Below are 19149 nucleotides of genomic sequence, written 5' to 3' on the forward strand. Positions count from 1 at the left end.
ATGCTGGGCCAGGTGCTCTCTCCCTCCTCCCTCTTCCCTCCCCTGGGCCCTGCTCCCTGCCCTCCTGGGCAGCCAGGGCAGCAAGGACGGCACCAAGGGAGTTGCCCCATGGACAGGGCCCCACAGAGACACCACCGAGCCTCGCAGGGTAAGAGGCCCTAGGGCCCTGCAGGCAGGTGGAAGGGGCTGCCAGGAGGTTTAGAGGAGAGGGAGAGATGGCAAGAGACTGGTCGGGAAGTGAGGAGGGAGGAGGGGCAAGCAAAGAGAGAAGGAGAGAAAGATGAGCCGGCAGGGGAAGGCAGGCTGGTGAGAAAGGACAGGTCTCCATAGAGACTGAAGGAGAAATGGGAGGAGGGGCTGGGGACCTGACAGAGGAGGAGAAATAGGAAGGGGGAGAGACAGGAAGCACAGGGAGGGGAAAGAAGGGGAGAGCTGAAGAAGGAAGAGACGGGTGGGACGGGGGAGGAAAGGGGAGCAGAGTCAGGGAAGCTGGAGGGAGGAAGGGTCCACGTCCCAAGTGTGAGCACCCCCGGGAGAAAAGGCAGACACTGCTCATCTGGCTGGGACCCCAAGCAGCAGTGGGAGGCTGACCACTCCACCTTCTTCTGTTCATTCAGCAACGGAGGAAGCCGTCCTGCCTTTAGGGATGACAAAGGGTCGGCGAGAAAGCAATAGGACCCTGTCCACCGCCCTTGCCCACCAGCCCAGCACATTCCTCCCCACTGGCCTGGGGGGATGGGGTCTCATTTCTGCAGAAAATGTGGGGCATTCAGCCAGGGGCAGCGGGGGACGGAGAGTCAGGTGGTCCTTGGGCCCGCAGATGGTCTAACTCAGAGACCCTCTCTGCAGGATCCCAGGGCCATGTGCTAGGTCAGGGTGTGAGTGCTGAGGGGGAAAGGCTGCAGGGCCACCTGGTGTAGGAAGAACTCCACTGCCGGGGCAAGCACGGGGACCACCCCTACCCCAGGCCTGCTCTGAGGCGCAAGGCTGGAGGCCAAAGAGACGGTGCCACGTCAGGGAGGAAGCTGGGTGGAGCCAGGCAGGATGGGTGGGGAGGCGGGAGGGGCCGGATGGAGCCACTCCCTCTCTGGGCAGTCCTCCCCCCCACCCCACCCCCAGCAGAACTCAGGTCTTCAAGTCCACTCGCCCGCCCCCACCCAGCCCAGTAGAGGAAGCCTGCTTGTAAGAAGCATCTCCTGGGCAGAGGGACAGTGTGTGTGTGTGTGTGTGTGTGTGTGTGTGTGTGCGCGCGCGCGCGGGGGGGTGCGGGTAGGGGGCGCGGGTGGGTTGAACCGAAGCCGGGGTGTGTCAAGGACTGGACAAGTAGAAGGAAAAAAACGACAAGAGATTAGAGTCAGAAGTTAGGGAAACTATAAGAGGCATAAGGCAGACCTGCAGGGTTTTCTGAAATGAAAGACTGGCCCTGTGCTCTGTGAGAAGCCGCTGTGTGGATGTAAGAAATGCACCAAGGCCTGGCAGGGGAAGCTTCTTCTCAGGGGCTCCCTTGGTAGGTGTTTAATAAAAGCTAACCATATGAATGAATGAATGACACGCTCCTCCCCACTCCAACAATGCTCCAGCTAAGGCTTTCCCCCCAGCAGCTGCCCCTCTGGAGGTCTGTGCCTCCCTGCCCACCCCGCATCAACCCGCCTGTGCTCCCTACTGCCTGCCCTCCCCCTGGACCAGGCACACACAGCAGCGGGGTGGGGGGGATCCCATCCTCTGCAGGCTGGTGAGCCAATGGAGCCAGAGCCTGCAGGAGGCATAGCAGGGGTCTGTGCTTGCAGCTCTCCCTTCCTCTTCCCCCTAACATCCTCACTCCCCTACCCTCAACCACCACACCTCTGGAATTCCCAGCTGCTCTCAGGCACAAATAAGCAACCAAGAGATTGAACTCTGGCTGGGCTGCGGAGTATTTATTGTGCACCTCTAAGGGGCAGGCACAACAGAATAACAAGATGAGCAAGGCAGACACGGTCCCTGCCTCCATGGGGCTCACTGTCTAGCAGGAAAGCCCCGTTTCACAGATTTCACAGTTATAGCAGTGAGATGATGTGGTGAGTACCAGGAACTCAAATGCTCGTGCTGAGTGTGTAAGCACAAGGGCAGGAGGAGCTCTCCAAGGAAAAGACATAATCAGGAACCTGGGGGGTGAAAAGTTATCTAGATTGAGGAGGGGCAAGGGAAGGGCATTCCAGGCAGAAGGAATAGTGTGGAGCGGTCCCAGAGTAGTCAGGAGCCTGGCACTTCTGAGGACCTGGAAGAGGCCTCGTGTGACTGTAGGGCAGAGAGTGAAGAGAAGGGTGCACTGGAGGGTGGTCCTACCTTCTCCTCAGATGGCAGGCTCTGCTGAGAAGGAATGGGGTGGGGATGAGAGCCTGGGCATTGGGGAGTGTCTCTCGGTCCTCCGTGGTCCTCAACCTTTGGCCCTGACCCCCTCTCTTCTCTTCACAGAGCTGCTGGCTGCAAAGAAGACCCACACCTGTGAGTAGAGAATTGGGGTAGGAACTGGTGCTGGGGCGTGGAGAGATGGCAAAGAATTTAGCAAGGGTTCCAGGGAGGTCCGTGTAAAAGAAAGGTGCGTGCCTTGTGCAGGGATGGAGCAGCTGGGCCTGAAGGGAGGTGGAGCCTAGAAAAATGGGGGAGATGGGGAGATGGGGAAAGGAGGGGCAGAGGTGAAGAAACCTCAAGATTAGGGCAATCGGAAGAGGTAAGAAAGAAGCCTGAAGACTGAGAGGGAACATCGCAAAGAAACAAGGAGAGAACAGTGAAAGCGGGCCATGGTAGAAGGAGAGGAAGCTAGCTGCTGGACAGAGGCACAGGAGACGCAAGGGGGTGGGGCAGATCGCTGGGCCAGCGGGGAGATGGGGAGGCAGGGTGGCCTCAGGGACTCCGGGAGCCTGCACCAGGCTTTGTGGAGGCAGAGCCAGGTTTGGTGTTCATCTCAGTGGTTAACACATCCCGAGGTGTGAACAAGCCTGGGGCCAGCCTGTGCAGGGCTAGAGAGCAGGAAAGCCTTCATCTCTGTAGGAAACACATAGATAGGAGCACTCTGGGTCCTGGGGCCCTGAAAGACTGAGGCTACAGCATGTGAGAAAGGGGTTAGAGCTCAGGAAGGACTTCCCAATGGATACTAGCAAGTAACATCCTCTCTAGGGAACTCTCAGCACATCAGATCTATCCTCCTAGTTCGTGGGAGAGGCTAGTCCCCCAGAAAATGCACCCACTGCACCTTGGTCTCAAAGCTCATGTCCCATCCACATGCCATTACCAGCCTGAGGGCACTCTGAGGAAGGCCTTCTAAACATCCTTGAATTGATGAGGACAACTCTGGGGTAGGAGAGGCCACCTGCATTTCTCTATGGCCCTCCCTTGGATTGCCTACCAGTTCCCCCTGAGAGCTCACTGCGACTCCTCCTGCTGTCAAAATTGCTAGAGCTCCCTGTTCCAAGCAGAGAGATCTCAGAGGGCAAAAGCATCACCCTCCTCCCTGAGCTGGTCACACAGGGGCTGGGGGGCCACCGGGAGGCTACATCCTTCTGGTGGGGGGGTTGCTTTGCTCAGCACAATCCTGATCTGTGCCTCGCCTGCCCCTAGCCACAGGGCCCCACGGAAATGCTGAGCAGGGCCCTGGGAGGAAAGCGGGTCAAGGAGTGACGTGGGGGAGGTGGGGGAGGTGAGGACCAGGGACCATATGTGGGTGGGGGGAGATGGGGGACTTTCGGAGCATCTGGAACTGGAAGAGGCTCAGCTCCATTCCTACCCTTAACCCCTTACCGCAGAAACCTCGGCCAGGACCACACCCCCTTACCCCTTCGCAACCCACTGGCCCCGTGCAACCACCCCCTCACCCCACCCCCACCGATGAGTGTCCTCCCCCAACCCACTGCCCAGCTCCTGAGAGCCCGAGGAAGGCCAGCGGGGAAAGGCTTGTGCCAGGCTGAGGAGTCGTGGAGTCCCGGCAAGATCAGAGACCTCTTAGGAGTTTTGGCCCAGAGAATCCAGGAGAGATGAACACCTCCCCCAGGCCCAGAGGCTCTGAAAAATGGGCTCCGGAATTGAGACAGCCCCCCAAAGGGGGGTCCGAGACAACCCCAAGGAGGGAGGAACCCGAGAGGGACCCCCCAGACCAAGAGGGGGCCTGATTACTAAGGGATCCTGAAGAGGGAACCCCGAGGCTGAGGTACCCCACGGAGCAGCTATGAGGCTCAGAGAGCCTCTGAAGTTGACTGGCTCCACAGAAGGACCCCAAGGCCAAGAAACTCTACAGAGAGATTTGCACACCAGGAGACCCTCGTAAGCAGACCTGAACCAGAGAAAACTTCCCATTCCTCAAGTGGAATCTGGGGCCAAACTGCCTGATTTTGAATCCTGACTCCACCACTTTACTAACTGTGTGACCTTGGGCAAGATACCTAACCCCTCTGTGTCTCATTTTCCTCATCTTTGAAATAGGTATAATGGTACCTACCACATAAAGTATTTTTTGAGGATTAGCTAATCCACATAAAACATTAAGAACCATTTCTGGCATATGGCTAAGCATTATCATCATATCACCCACATTCCGATTTCAGCGGTCTTGCTCCTGAGGACATTTCTGATGGACTGACCCCTCCTACAGATCGTGGCATTTGTCTGATGATTATTACTGCTACTATTATCATTTATTCCCTAGCCCAGGGCATGCACCGTGTCTGTAGGGAGGGCGTGAGCATGGTAGGTGGTGGGGCAGCCTCCCAGACTGCATCTCACTGAGCTCGGCTCTTGGCAGTCCACAGGGTCGCAGGTGGCCCCAGGCAGACATTCTGTGACTTACCTCTAGAAATATCCCTGTCCCTGGAGTCACCTGGCAAAGAGGGTCAGGCTCTGGGATCCTCGGGGGGAGGGGGAGTAGGGACCTGGCCCCAGGCTCGTGTGAGCTCCATTCCGGCTCCCCAGCCAGAACTACCCTGGCGGGTGGAAACAGCTTTTACCGCGTGTGTCTTTCGCCTGTGGTTTTGGAATTTTCCAACGCCCCCTGCGATTGGCTGCCCCGCCCCTCACACTCTGCCCCAGGCCCAGATTGGCCACATGGGGCGCCTGTCATCCTACCCACTACACCCCAGAGGGGTGGGGGGGTGGAGCTGGGGGGGTTGTCACTCAGCCACCTGTGGGGTGCAGATCTTAAACCCCCTGCCCAGCAGCATTGGGGGAGAGCTAGGTGCAGAGCCACGGCCCGCAGCCCCACTGCCATCTGCGCCCCATCCCTGGAACACCCCTGCTGAGAAGGACAGGGAGCCCAGGCGGCAAAGCCCACGACTCAGTCATGAGAAGTAAGTGAATGGGCCACCCGGGAGAGGGGAAGCCTGGGGCCCTCTGGAAAGGACGGGCACCTTGGGAACAGTGTGAGCAGAGCTGAGTGCTCTTCCCTGGCAGGGGGTGTCCCGGTCAAGGCCAAGGTCTGTTGGGAGATGGGTGGAATAGTCGGGGAGTCTGGCTCCCTGAGCAGTTCTCTTAGAGCAGCCACAGTAAAGGGACTATTGAGGAACTCCTGTGTCATGGGCTCTGAAAAGGATCTCCAAGAGTATCTGAGGTACCCTGACCCTCGTTTTACAAAAAAGAGACTGAGACCCAGAGAGGCCCAGTGCTTCACCCCAGATCACACAGCTGTAGTAGGTGGAGGTTGGTAATTATAAGCCAGCCTGAACTCACTCCCCTGGCTCCCATTGCAGTGTCTCCCTCCGTGCCTCCAAACGGCCTGAGAGTAGGGTGAGAAAAGAGTCCGAAGGAGTTGCTGTACCCTGAAGCGGTGGGACAGTGAGGGTAAAGCCAGGTCAGCAGGCAGAGGCGGTCAGAACCCCAGCATCCAGGCCTCTCCATCACTCTCCGCCCAGTGCAGGAACATGATGACCAAGTGGAATCCAGCCAGGGCTGTGTGTGTGTGTGTGTGTGTGTGTGTGTGTGTGTGTGTGTGTGTGAGAGAGAGAGAGAGAGAGAGAGAGAGAGAGAGAGAGAGAGACCCCCACCCTAGGTTCAGATGCCTGTTTGATGAGTAGGATCACACAGTGGAGATGGGAGCAAAAAGCCCTCAGCTTCACCCGTTTCCTGGCCCAGAGCCATGGGCCAACAGCTGGTGGGCAGATGTCTGGGGTCCCTGTGCCATCTAGCAGAGCAGGGGTGGGCAACTCGCACTTGTAAGGGAAGCCAGAGGACCTCTCAGAGCACAGGGCGAAGGAGGAAAAGGGAAGTCCCATGCCCCTGTGGCCTGAGGCCTGAGGTACCCCCAGCCTCAACCTGGGGTCTTCCCACAACCCACAAAAGAGAGGCCATATTAGATCCTGGAAAGACCCGTGGGCTGAGTCTAAAGACCATGTTCTGGTGCCACCTCTCACAGACTAGCCTTGTAGCCTTAGGCAAGTCATTGGGCCCTTGTCTCCTTAAAACAAGTAAGTTGAATTTTAAAACAGAACCAACTTTGGGGAAGCACCCAGTTCTGAGGGCCCAGGACTAAGGAGAGAGTGCTGGTCTCTGAGTTAAGCACCTCCAAGGGTAGTGGAGGAAACTCAGCTCTCCCAGAGGGTACACAGAGGCGACCAAGGATAGGAAAGAACTTCATTCCCACATTTGGGACGGAGACTCCAGTGCATGTGTATGAGCTGGGGCAGGTCAGGAGGGGTGAGGAGAAGAGCCAGAATCTTCCACAAGAAGAAGGGCCTCTTGGGGCTTCAGTTTCCCTTCTAGCTTCTTCCCATTAGCAGCAAAGGTTAGCAAACCGGTCTTCCCAGAAATGGTCTCAAATCAGCAAATCCACCCTGGGAAGCAATGATCAGATGTGCTTCAGAGCCTGGCAGGAGGGCAGGAGTTCCTGGGACTAGACGGGGGAGACACTTGGTCAGCTCTACATGATATCCCCCTGGGCAGTAGGCAAGAGAGGGGGTCTCCTCCAATCTGGGGGTTGGTACCACTGGTCCCTCTCACTAGGACATCCCTGGGTATCTCATAGCCCCCGATTATCTGACTGCCCTGACCCCCTAGTGAGTACCAGCCATCACCATGTTCTCTGACCTTAGCTGGGGCGGGCAGAGCACTGGGGTCTTGGGACTGTGACACACCCAAAGACCCAAGGGCCAGACACACAAGGAGCAGAAATAGATCAAGAAATAAAGAGAGATGCAGAGGCCAAACTCAAATGACGAAAGATCTATGAAACACATGGGGAGAGAGTGATGTCCAGATAGGGATATAACTGGAGAAATGCCAGGAGAGTCAAAACATTGCGGTGTCTAGCCTGAGACAGAACTGGAGTGCAAAGATGGAAGGGCACACAGACGCAGGGAGAGGCAGAGAGGAAAGAAAGCTGGCAGGAGAGGGGAGACACTGAGTATTGATTGGGTCTAGGAAGGCAGAAAGTGGGAGGCATGGGATTTCTAGAAGTTCTGAAGGAATGAAACAGGCTCTCTGCCATGGCAACATGCTGGTCAGTAGAGAGGAAATGTCCATTAGCCAGAAAGACTCCCCAGCCAGCCAGAGGGAGGGTGGCCCCGTCAGCTCACTCTGGGGCGCAGCCGGTGTGGAGCCAAGAGACATGAGGCCCCGGCATTCGGCCTGGATGGGGAGGTGGGAGGACGAGGGGTACGAGGTTGCATGCCTGTCTTTGCTGTGCCCTGATCTATCTCCAGTCTGGTCATGATAATGAGGAGCCATGGGCCAGAAAGAAGTCCAAGTTCCCAGGTGCCACAGACCTCAGCCTGAGAGCCCTTTACAAAGGGCCCCCTCCTTCCTCGCATCACTGTTGCACCTTCGCCTTTTCCCCTCTTCGCATTCCTAACGGGACTCCCAAACACCCCCAGCCCAAGGCCCTAGATGTTGGGAGCATCCCAGCCCGTCCCACCACAATGAAATGTGGGTGTTGGCGTGGCTGCCCCTCCCAGGGGCTCCCTCTCCCTCCCCTGCCCCCAGGCCACTGCCTCAAACAGGGAACGGGGACTTTCCCATGCTAAGAGCTCTCCAAGAAAGGCAGCCCTGGGGTCTCCTCCCCTCCTCCAGTGACTAGTCCTTTCTGAGATCTAATCTCCACTCCTTCTGCTGCTGCAATGCTGCCCCTCCCTGGGACTCTGGGCTCAGGAAGGATGGAGATGTCTATCTGGGAGGAGGGACGGCAACAGAGCAGGGCCTCGGGGCCAGAGCCAGGGTCCTCCTGGGTCCACTGGTGTCTGCACAAGCAGAGGCACTCCGGAGCGGAGATGCAGCCCGGAGGCCGGGAAGGCCACTGATTGTGGCGTCTGGGCTCCCACCCCTCACAGCTTCCTCCTGGTGATTCATGTCCTCCCCCCAGCCACTGGTTGTTTTCACTCGGTTTTTTTGTTTCCCCTCCTTTCTCCTGTCCCAGACTGCGGGGGTGGCAGGGCACCAAGGGGGGGTTTCAGGTGGCTGGCTGTCTTTCGTGGCTTTTCAAAACCCCAGACTCTCCCTCGCCCACCTGAGTTTTAGCTTCACTACTTTCTCAGCCTGGGATCTGGGTGTATCAGCAGAAAATTCTCACCATGGGCAGGGAGGAGCGTTCACCAGGTACAACTGCTTGTCTCCTGACCCCCAACCTAACCCTCCCCCTCCTGCTCTTTGTGGCGGAGCCCACCGCCGTGGTTTCCAGCTTTGCAGAAGCTGTGGGAACTGAGAGCTGAGAAAGGAGGGAAGCTGGTGACAGGCTGGGGTACACAGGGGTTCCCTGGCCGGAGCTGTGGTCTCCGTGGGAGGAGAGGGACTAGTTTGGGCTGTGGGGTGAGGGGGCCCTAAGCTAAGCAAAGAGATACATTCCTCTTGCTCACTCACTCATTCGTTCCTGCAGAGAGACCTACCAAGATGTGTGAAAGCCAGTCCACACCCCAAGGGAGCTGTGGTCTCCCGAGGATTCCCAAGTCAGGAGCTCTGGTGGGATGGGCGAGCCATGCCTCCTTGGCCTTAGAAGCCAAGGGTAAAAGCAGGAGGGGGCTGGCACCACAGAAGGTGTGGGACAGAGGGAATAACGTCTCTCTGGATCTTTAGACTAGACATGAATCTTGGCTTTAGTTCCATGGGTGTCCTCCCTGAATTCCGTTCCTAGCCCACCCCCTCACTTCACACTTTCCCCTGCAGCCGGTAACCTTGTCCCCCGTCCCATTCCGCCCAGTGCATTTGGGCGTCTCATCCTTATAGAGTATATGGCTCAATGGTTGGGGACACTGGCTCTCAGGTTACAGAGACCTGGGTTCACATGCCAGATCTGCCACTTCTGGCTGTGTAACCTTAGTCAAGCCGCTTACTCTCCCCTGGACTCAGTTTTCTCATTTGTAAAATGGGGACAATACAAATAGTACCTACTTCACAGGATTGCTGTGACCATTAAATGAAAAATGTATGTAACGCCTGGCACAGAATAAGAATTCAGCCAGTGCTGATGTCTATCTTTATTACTCGGCCTTAATCGATGTCCATTGGAGAAAAGGAGAGAGAAAGAGAAAAGAGGAAAAGCCTAGCTTTAGACTGATGGGGCACCAGGAGAAGATGAGGGCCCCAGCTAATCTGGGTCCTCTGGCTGCATCCTTTCTCTACCAGAGCTGGGGGGTGGTTCCGGGGTTTGAGGGGAGAGATCCCCCTGGGTTGCAGCCCCTCCTTTGCTCCCACCACTTCCTCTCTGTGGTGTAGGGCACCTGGACAGGGCCCAGGGCTGGCTTCCTAAGGTGGCACAGGGCCAAGCTCTGGATGCATTCAAAGAGCCCTATCAATGAATCTCACAGCTGTGAGAAAGGTGAGATTAGAGGAGGCTGGAGGGAGGGGGGACAGCCTACTTTGTCTCTACCATATTTCCCCACATAGGAGGTGCTCAGAGGAAGCTCCCTGGGGATCCTTCAATCCCCGAAGCAGTCCAGAAGAGATTCATTTTCTTTACCTAGTACCATGTCAGAATAAAGTTTTAGAGGTCACACTGGATGGCAGGGAAGATACAAGAATGAGCTGGGGAAGAGACCACCAACCCCACCCTTATGCCCCAGGAAGAGGCATAAACAGGAAGAGGGACTAAATTCTTGCTACTCAGAAAGGTAGGGTGAGGACCAGCAAGCTTGGGCACCATCCAAGAGCTTGTTCAAATGGGAGAGCCTGGACCCCCCTCAGACCTGCCGTGTGGGGACCCGCATTTTAACAAGCTCGCTAGGTGATCTTGTTTAAGACTCAGAGGTCTAGAGTCACGCAGTCACTAGGTGGTTTCAGGAGGTATCGTGTGCACAGGGGCCTTTCTCCCTCCTTGGAACTGGAGGGTTTCCTTTGGTGGGCCCTGGGAGAGAGCTACAGTGTGAGCTACAAAGATCTTCCCGAAGCAGCAGGTGAGGCTGGGCAGAGTGAGGGCTGCTGCGGGAGCCGTGCTGCAGGGGCTGGCCTAGACGTTCCTGACCTCGGCTTGGTTCTAGTTCCTGGCACTGTCAGGCCCTTAGATGGTAAGTTCCTGGCAGGCCAGGCTCCCGGGAAACAGCTTGAGTAATCCTGTGATTACTCAGCTCCCCTCCCCAATTTGCGTTCCCACCACCTGCTGCTTCAGGGACAGGGCTCAAGGGGGAGGTTTTGAAGGTGAGGTATCCGAGGTGTTTTTCAGCTCTGGCTCACCCCACCTCCACCTCTGCCAGTCCTCTTCCCGTTCTCTCCCCTCCCCTCCTCCACAAGTCACACTCAAGTGCACCGGTACTTTCTCTTTGAGGTTTTGGGTAGATGGCATTGCGGGGGGACAGGTGGCAGGGCCAGGAGGCAGGAGTAGGATAAGAGGGCCTGACAGTGCTGAGAGGGCCAGGGGCTGGGCATGGGCCCAGGGCACGAGTGTGGGTTTTTCTGTGTTTCTGCGGCTCTCTCTCTCTCTGGGTCTGTCTCTGTTGTCTCCGGGTCCCAAAACTCTTGGTCTTTCTAGCTCAGAGGCTAGAGGGTCTGACCCTCTAGCCTGAAACCCCTGATCCTATGTGCCTGTCTCATTCCCTGTGTGCCTGCCTCACTGTGTACCTCTGTCTCGGACTATGGTTGGGGAGCATGGGGGAGTGGCTGGCCTGGTGGCTGGGGTCTAAACTCTGGTGTCCCCCAAACATGGGTATTTGTGAAGGTGGTTTGTGGCTGGCCACATCATCCTATGAGAAGGGCGAGGTCTTGGTGACACTGTTGTGAGGTTCCTAGGGCCAGGACCAGCAGTGAGTCAGGCTGTGGGGCAGAGAGATGTGTCTGAGTTACCCGTGTGGTCAGCTCACACACGCACACGGATGTGGCTCTTGGAGAAGGGAAGAGGCAGGGAGGCCTGTGGTTGAGGACTGGGCTGGAGCCCGAGTTCCCACTGTGGCTTGGCCTAGTCTCCCTCCCGCTTACTTTTTTGGGTGACCCATGTTGGTTTCTGCCCTCTCTGGGCTTAAGGCCACCGAGGAGGGAGATCCCACGGTGTTGGAGAGGAAACGCGTTGGGGAGAGGCAAGAGCAGACTCCACAGGGCACAAGCACTTCTCTTGAGCCTCAAATGCCTTCTGGGTTCTGCGCCCACTGCTGTGCTTGGTGGTAGCCCGCACACACAGTGCTCGCAGCCACGCAGCGCTTTCCACAGGTGATACCACATACCCACGGTGCTACCGCCCGTCACCCCCTGGCCAGGTGGTGAAGGCTATGCTTACCTTTTACTGGCAAGGGAACTGAGACCCAGAGAATCCAGTGGCCAGATGTGCATGTGCCCCCACGTTCTCTGCCCCTTTTCCAGGCACCCAATCCCCACCCCTTGTTCTCTCTTCCCTCCATTCATACCAATCTGCTCTTAATTTGCTGGAAAGAATCTCAAAGCTCCCTTGCTGTCTGTCCTGGATGATCACAGCCTGTAGTGTGGGTGCTGGGCAGACTAGTGGGGCTGGGGGTGAGGAGAAGCCTCGAGCGCTAACGGAGGGACTTTAGACACCTGTGCACCCCGTCCCCCGCGAGAAGGCAGCTGCTTGCCCTGACTCAGCTCAAGGCTAGCCTGAGGGGATGATGGAAACAAGATTTCAGGGAGTGCCACGGAGCCATGGTCACCCTCCCCACCTCACACCAGCAGGTCCTACACACAACCAGGGTCCAGGCCTGGACCAGAGGAGAGTTCACAGGACTGTGGATTTGCCCTATAGGCAGGCTGCTGCTTCCTCTGACCCTTGGGATCAGAGATGAGAAGGGGCTACGGTCCTAGACGAATTTATGACGTGTTCCACCCCAGGCATGCCCCCTCGGAGGGGAGGCAGCAGGTCAGCAATGGCAAAGGAGAGACCCACATGCCCTTAGGAGTGATGAAAGGGACACCAGCTCTGCCCAGTGCCTTCAAGGATTGGCTGGGGGGAGGCCAATGCCTGGTCCCTGAAACTCAGCAGAGAGCTGTGGGCATTGACAAGGATGGGGCAAACCTGGGGCCAGTAACCAACCGCAGTGAAGGGAGCGGGGAGGTAGGTTATAGTGAGCTCAGCGGGAGAGAGGGGGGTCCTGGCAGCCAGTGAACAAACACTAACAAATATGCACGTGTGCACACTGGCTCAAGCAGACATGCCTATTGGCTCACGAACCACATGTACCTTTCATGTGTACACACGCACACACACACACACACACACACACACACACACACACACATGAGCACCCCTTCAAACATGCAACATGCCCACTGATGTGTGTGCCCCAAAAGTCATATACACAGAACAGCCGAATGGAAAGCTATGGGGAGCTGGGATATAGACCCAGCTCCTGGGTAACCTAGCGGTATGAACCTGGGCCAACCACCTGATCTCATTTGGCCTATTCCTTCATCTGTGAAGGAAAAAAAGAGGTTGAATTTGATGGTCCGTAGTCCCAGCCAGTGTTAACCTTCATGATTTGTGCGCACACAGTTGGACGCAGAGGCCCTCGTACACACGTTAGCATGCACACTCTCATACGTGGAGACACGCACAGCCACCCTCTGCTCTGGGGCCAGGAACCTAGGAGGTCTGTTTGATCCGCTCCCTGGCTCTCAGACATCCAGCAGAGCTGGCTTGTTGACCCCACTTTCCTGGGCTCCACCTCGGCTTCTCCTTACCCTCTCTGGGGCCCACCCAGTGGACCCTGCCCCCTTCGGCCCCTGGTCTCTGCACAGCCCCTCCCTGAGCCTTCACTGCCCAGCCGAGGATGGCTGGCATCTCTACTTGTCCCCCAGGTGCCTCCTGCCTGGTGGACCACATCTTCCCACCATGCCCCACACTCTGCCCCTGTGGGCCGAGCCCCAGTGGGGGAGGGCGGCACAGAGGAAGCCCCCTGGGCGGGAAGCAGGTGTTGTGAAGCCGTGAGGACTCCTAGGTCCCCAGGCAAGAGGGAGGGAACTAGAGCTTTTCATCTTGAGGGGCTGAACAGGTGGCCTCTGCAGCTGTTTTCTCTGCCTCTGTAGAACTGATACAACCCCCGGCCAGCCCGGGAAACTAAAACAGCCTCCACAGACACTTTGCTGAGTGGCATTTGGCATTCACTCCTTCATCCGTCTTGCAAGAGGGGAACAGCAAGCTGGAGTGGGGGAGGGAAGCAAGGGGAGCACCGTGTCCCTGTATCTGCCCCCCAGGTCCAGGCGGTAGGATACACCAACGGCTCCTGGGCTGACCTCTGCTCTTTCCCTCTTCTAGCACAAATTGAAGTGATCCCTTGCAAAATCTGTGGGGACAAATCATCTGGGATCCATTACGGGGTTATCACCTGTGAGGGGTGCAAGGTGAGTACACACACATACACAGTCTCTTCAGAGATGGGGAGAGGGGGCTCGGTGGCCTTTGTTCTGCCTGCAGGGCTGGTCTCCTGAGACAGCTAGGGAGCTGCCCGGGTGGCACCTTGCCTGGAGAGCCCTGCGCACAGGAGGGCCTTGTCTTCAACTAGGGAAGTGATTGCAGGACAGATTACAATGGAGGAGAGAAAACTGAGGCATCGTGTAAGACCTGGAAAAGGTGGGGCTAGAGCTTGCGGGCTGCAGGCACTTGGGACTGAGCTGGGCCTGGCCCAGATCAGCAGCCCTGGTCTCCACCTGCCTCCCCCAGGGTTTCTTCCGCCGGAGCCAGCAGTGTAACGTGGCCTACTCCTGCACCCGTCAGCAGAACTGCCCCATTGACCGCACTAGCCGAAACCGATGCCAGCACTGCCGCCTGCAGAAATGCCTGGCCCTGGGCATGTCCCGAGACGGTGAGGCCAAGCGCGCAGCCCCCGGGGCTTCAGTCTCCAGAGGGGCAGCCTGACCTGCTGTGCCAGACAGGGCTTAGGACGCCCTTCGGGGGCTCCGTCCCTCCCTCTGGCAGGCCCTTGTCTCTTCCACTGTTCACCGAGGCAGTGGGCAGGCTACCCTCATCAAAGGTCTTCACAGTCCCCAGCTTCAGGCTCTGCTACAACAACCCTCCTTTCCCCAAGGTCCCAGACTCTTCATTTGCTCCTTCCTCCGGATGGAGTTTCCTCACCCGACTCCCCTGTGACCCAGATCCCATCCGCATTCCACATCTTTCCCTCCTGCCCCATGGCTCCAGTTCCAGCTCCATCTCCCTCCGTAGTGCCCCACCCCCAGCCTGGGCCAGGGGGCGATGGCTGCGAATGGGACCACAGTTGGCCTGAGAACAGCCCAGAAGGCTGAGGCTGGGGAGGCCGGCTGTTCCTGGTGGCTTTTCTCCACCTTCCTCAGCCACTGCCCCCTCGCAGCCCCCAAACCGCTCCCACGGCAACACCGCAGAAGGAGCCCAGGCCGGGGGCCGGGGGAGACCTGAGGTGATGAGGAGCCAGAAGGAGCCTGTCAGCACTTTTCAGCGCCCAAAATAACAAAGTGAAAGGAAACACGCAGGGTTGCAGAGGGGCAGGCGGGGCGACCAGGGGCTGTGTCCCCACACCTGGGAGGGGTGGCAGGGCAAATGAAAAGGCAGGAAAGAGAGAGCAGAAGAGGATGTTCAGAAACAAGCCGCGGAGCCTGGGTTGGGCTGTGGTGAGTATCTAGGTCACCAGGGAGCCTGCAGGCCTGACCACAGGGAGACCTGTGTTCTCGGCTCTCCTCTTCCTCCGACCCTCCTAGACAGGCGCGGTGACCCCAATATAGCTCGAGGCCCCCCACTCAGCCACCCCCAGCCCCATATCAGGAGGCCAGGGCCCTCAGTCAGGACTCATTGCTTGAATTCTGCCACTAGTAGAAGCTGGATTCGAGCCAGGAGCGTTTGCCCGGGAGACTGAAATGTCTGGGTTGCACCGAGCCCCGAAGCAAACCAGAGTGAGAGGTGGGAGGGGTCTTGAACAAAAGTGCCCTGAAGGGAGGCTCTCAGGCAGGACTGGAGAAGCTCTGCTCTGCTTGGAGTCAGCGATTCAGGGAGCAGCAAGTTAACCCTGTGATGACGCAGATGCCTACTCACTCTGCCCTGTACCCTGTCCTCCCCCCTCAAAAACTCCTGATCCCCGAACCTCTTTCAGCTGTCAAGTTTGGCCGCATGTCCAAGAAGCAAAGGGACAGCCTACATGCTGAGGTGCAGAAACAACTGCAACAGCGGCAACAGCAGCAAAGGGAACAAGCGGCCAAGACCCCTCCTGCAGGAGCCCAAGGAGCAGACCCCCTCACCTGCACCTTGGGGCTCCCAGATGGGCAGCTGCCCCTGGGCTCCTCGCCTGACCTGCCGGAGGCCTCAGCCTGTCCCCCCAGTCTCCTGAGAGCCCCAGGCTGCGGGCCCTCCTACTCCAACAGCTTGGCCAAGGCCGGGCTCAACGGGGCCTCGTACCACCTGGAATACAGCCCTGAGCGGGGCAAGACCGAGGGCAGAGAGAACTGCTATGGCACAGGCAGCCAGCCGACCCCTGACAGGCGTGGACTCCACTTCGAGGACCCCAGGCACCCTGGGCTTGGGGAACCAGGACGGGGCCCGGACAGCTACTTCAGCCCCAGTTTCCGCAGCACCCCAGAGGCGCCTTATGCCTCCCTGACGGAGATTGGTGAGCCCCTGGGGAGGTAGCTGGAGAGAAGGGAGGGGGAGGAAGATAAGGGAGGGGCTTCCAAGAAGGGGGGGTCAGCACCCCAAGTCAGCACCCCGTGTAAACCAGACGTGCACAGGGGCCTCGGGGGGAGGCAGAGCAGCGCTAGGCCAGGCAGTGGAGTGCCCCTTGTATGGGAAGGGTAGGAGCTGGCTGAGATCGAGGCCCTGTTTTCCTCCTCCTTCTCCGGCCCCAGAGCATCTGGTGCAGAACGTTTGTAAGTCCTACCGAGAGACGTGTCAGCTGCGGCTGGAGGACCTGCTCGGACAGCGCTCCACCGTCTTCTCCCGAGAGGAGGTGGCCGGCTACCAGAGGAAGGTGAGGCCAGGGGACCGCGCAAGGAAGGGAGGACCTACCACCACCACTGGGGGGTCCAGAGACAGCCACCTGCACACACAAGTGGGCTGGGGCGAGGCAGGGTATCCCAGAAAGACACAGTGGGTACCGCTGTTAAGTACGCACCCTCGTAGATGGATGAGAGCTTCTCCTCAGCTCCTGCCTGTGGTCATTTTACACGTCCTTCATCCTACCTCCCCCATCACCCCGACATTGGCGAACAGACCTCGGCCTAAGCTCCTTCCTCCTCCATCGACGACGACAAGAGTCAGAATCCTGAGCAGCATTTGTTAAGGGCTCCTTCTCTGCCAGGCACTGTGCTGAGCGCTTTACATAAATTATCCTTGACCCTAAGGACAACCAACCTATGAGGCTGGCATCCATCTCTGTTCTTAATGGACCGAGAAACTGAGCTCAGAGGAGTTCGTAGACTTACTCCTCGTCGCAAAGTAGTGGATCTGAAGGCAAATTCAGATCCATCTGGCTCCAAAGCTTGTTCTCTCCCTCCTGTCACTCTGACAACAGCTCCTGCGCTAAAAGCACCTGTTTGGTATGTCTTAGTCACCTCGACAAGATGCACACTCTTTGAGGGCAAAAGCTGTGTCTCAGACGTTTGTTAAGTCCCCACAACAGCTAACTCTGCGCCAGTGGCTGGTGGGCGCTAAGCGCGTCCAAGTGACAGGAATCAACCTGGAGTGCACATTTGTGCTAAGAATAGGCTAAAAACACGGGTGCTGAGAATGTGGCGGTTCAGAATCTACCCCCTGCAGTTTATCTGTCTGGGTTCCCAGGGCCTTGGGGGGGTCCCGGGGTCATAAAGAGGGCTACAGTGGGACCCCCTCCTTCCCTGCAGTCAATGTGGGAGATGTGGGAACGCTGTGCCCACCGCCTCACCGAGGCCATTCAGTACGTGGTGGAGTTCGCTAAGAGGCTCTCGGGCTTTATGGAGCTCTGCCAGAATGACCAGATCGTGCTACTCAAAGCAGGTGCCCAGGGAGAGGGGGCGGGCCTGGGGGCAGTGGGGACAGATGAGGAAACGGGCAGGGCTGAGTGGAGGGAGGCGCCTTAAGGGAACTGGGACACTGAGGGAGACAGAGACAGATTCCTGGCCATGTTTGATGGTGTACCTGCCTTTCTCCCCACTCCCCAGGAGCCATGGAAGTAGTGCTGGTCAGGATGTGCCGGGCCTACAATGCTGACAACCATACAGTCTTTTTTGAAGGCAAATACGGTGGCATGGAGCTCTTCCGAGCCTTGGGTGAGGGGCAGGGGGAAATGAGAGAGAGGAGTCGGATGCCAACCCTATCCCGGAGACCCAGGGCACCCTCTTTTCAGGACAGATTGCCTGCTCTGCTCCAAACACCAAGGGGCGGGTGTCCTCGGGCACTGTGGCCTCACCCACCTTGCTCACTCTTTCGTTTCCACCCCACCAGGCTGCAGCGAGCTCATCAGCTCCATCTTTGACTTCTCCCACTCCCTGAGTGCCTTGCATTTTTCCGAGGACGAGATTGCCCTCTACACGGCCCTCGTCCTCATCAACGCCAGTGAGTGTCACTGGGCTTGGGTAAAGGACCTTCAGGCAGTGGGAGGGCGCAACAGATACTGAAGAGTCTGGACCTTCGCTTGTGGTTAAATCTGGGAAGTCACTTTAAAGAGCAGAATGAGCGCCCCCCCCCCGCCCCGGATATTGCTGTAAAAATATGAGTTAAAATAAAGATCCAGGGGAGCCTGACAGAGGGAAAAGAGCAGCGCAGGCGGGGTTGGAGAAGTGGGGAGACGTGAGGAAGAGCGGAAGTGAGCCATTTCCCTGGGAGAAATTAGTCTGCTTGTGAGTCCCTGTCAGTGACTCCATTGCGGCCGCACGTTGGAATCGCCTGGGGAGCTTTAAAAATGATTGCTGCGACTCTGAGGTCATTGATCTGGGGTGCTGCCGGAACACCAGAAGTTTTAACAGCCTCTCACAAGTGATTGTAATGTGCCACCAAGCTTGAGAATCACTGCTCTGTGTGAACTCATTTCAAGACTACATGCCATCGGGAATTCCCTGGCGGTCCAGTAGTTAGGATTCCACGCTTTGACTGACGAGGGCATGGGTTCAATCCCTGGTTGGGGAATTAAGATCCCACAAGCCCCGCAGCGCAGCCAGAAACAGAAACGAAAACCAAACCAAAACAAAAGACAACATGCCATCACGGCAGGACTCTGGATGTCCGCTCCGCTGGAATGGAGTGGGCTGGTGAGCCAGCTGAATGCTAAGGATTCAGAGAACCTGGGGAAGTGGCTTGAGCTGCTAACCTGAGTTTGCAGACCAAGATTATCAGTCTTCTGGCTCTGCCAATGAGTAGAGACCTAAACATTCCCCTTGAACTGGAAATAAAGACTTAAAAGATGACTTCCGGGTATTTTATGGAGTCAGGGCAAAAGGTGGTTTGTCTCTTGAAGTTGGCCACAGACTGCTGCAGAGGCCTTGTTGCTGACCTAGGTGGCTTTACAAAGCCCATCTCCTATCTGGAGCCGTCCCTGCCAGGTGGCAGGGAAGAAGAGAGAACTTTTTTTTTTTTCTTCCCCACAGCAGAGTTTTAGTGCCTAGCTTTGAATTAGCTATGTGAAATATCAGGGTACCAGGGATAGAGCAGCTTGGAACTGGGAGATTGGAATGTCTCATCCCTTTCTTCTCTCTCCAGTTTTCCTTGTAGAAAGCTAGCCCAGCCCAAGGCCCCATAGCTTACCATTATCAAACCAAGACACACACATTCACACACACACACACACACACACACACACACACACACTTACACTCTCTCTCACTCAGCTAGGA

The 19149-nt window shown here is 57.2% G+C and overlaps 1 protein-coding gene across 3 annotated transcripts in view; it reads left to right on the forward strand.

Moving 5' to 3' along the window:
* The window catches only part of RORC (RAR related orphan receptor C), a 24825-nt gene continuing 5676 nt past the window's right edge, over window positions 1–19149 (forward strand). The window contains exons 1-9 of one of the 3 annotated variants that reach the window (XM_029229842.1): window positions 1–148; window positions 2455–2484; window positions 13640–13725; window positions 14045–14186; window positions 15444–15956; window positions 16192–16313; window positions 17185–17317; window positions 17482–17589; window positions 17765–17875. In XM_029229842.1, coding sequence (XP_029085675.1) covers window positions 1–148; window positions 2455–2484; window positions 13640–13725; window positions 14045–14186; window positions 15444–15956; window positions 16192–16313; window positions 17185–17317; window positions 17482–17589; window positions 17765–17875 — 1393 coding nt within the window. Of the gene's footprint in view, window positions 149–2454; window positions 2485–5173; window positions 5316–9429; window positions 10059–13639; window positions 13939–14044; window positions 14187–15443; window positions 15957–16191; window positions 16314–17184; window positions 17318–17481; window positions 17590–17764; window positions 17876–19149 lie in introns of those variants that run through there. The other 2 variants (XM_029229843.1, XM_029229844.1) reach the window with 2 other exon arrangements.

This window comes from Monodon monoceros, unplaced genomic scaffold (assembly GCF_005190385.1).
Source record: "Monodon monoceros isolate NGI ecotype Baffin Bay Population unplaced genomic scaffold, NGI_Narwhal_1 Super_Scaffold_18, whole genome shotgun sequence".
Lineage (NCBI taxonomy): Eukaryota > Metazoa > Chordata > Mammalia > Artiodactyla > Monodontidae > Monodon > Monodon monoceros.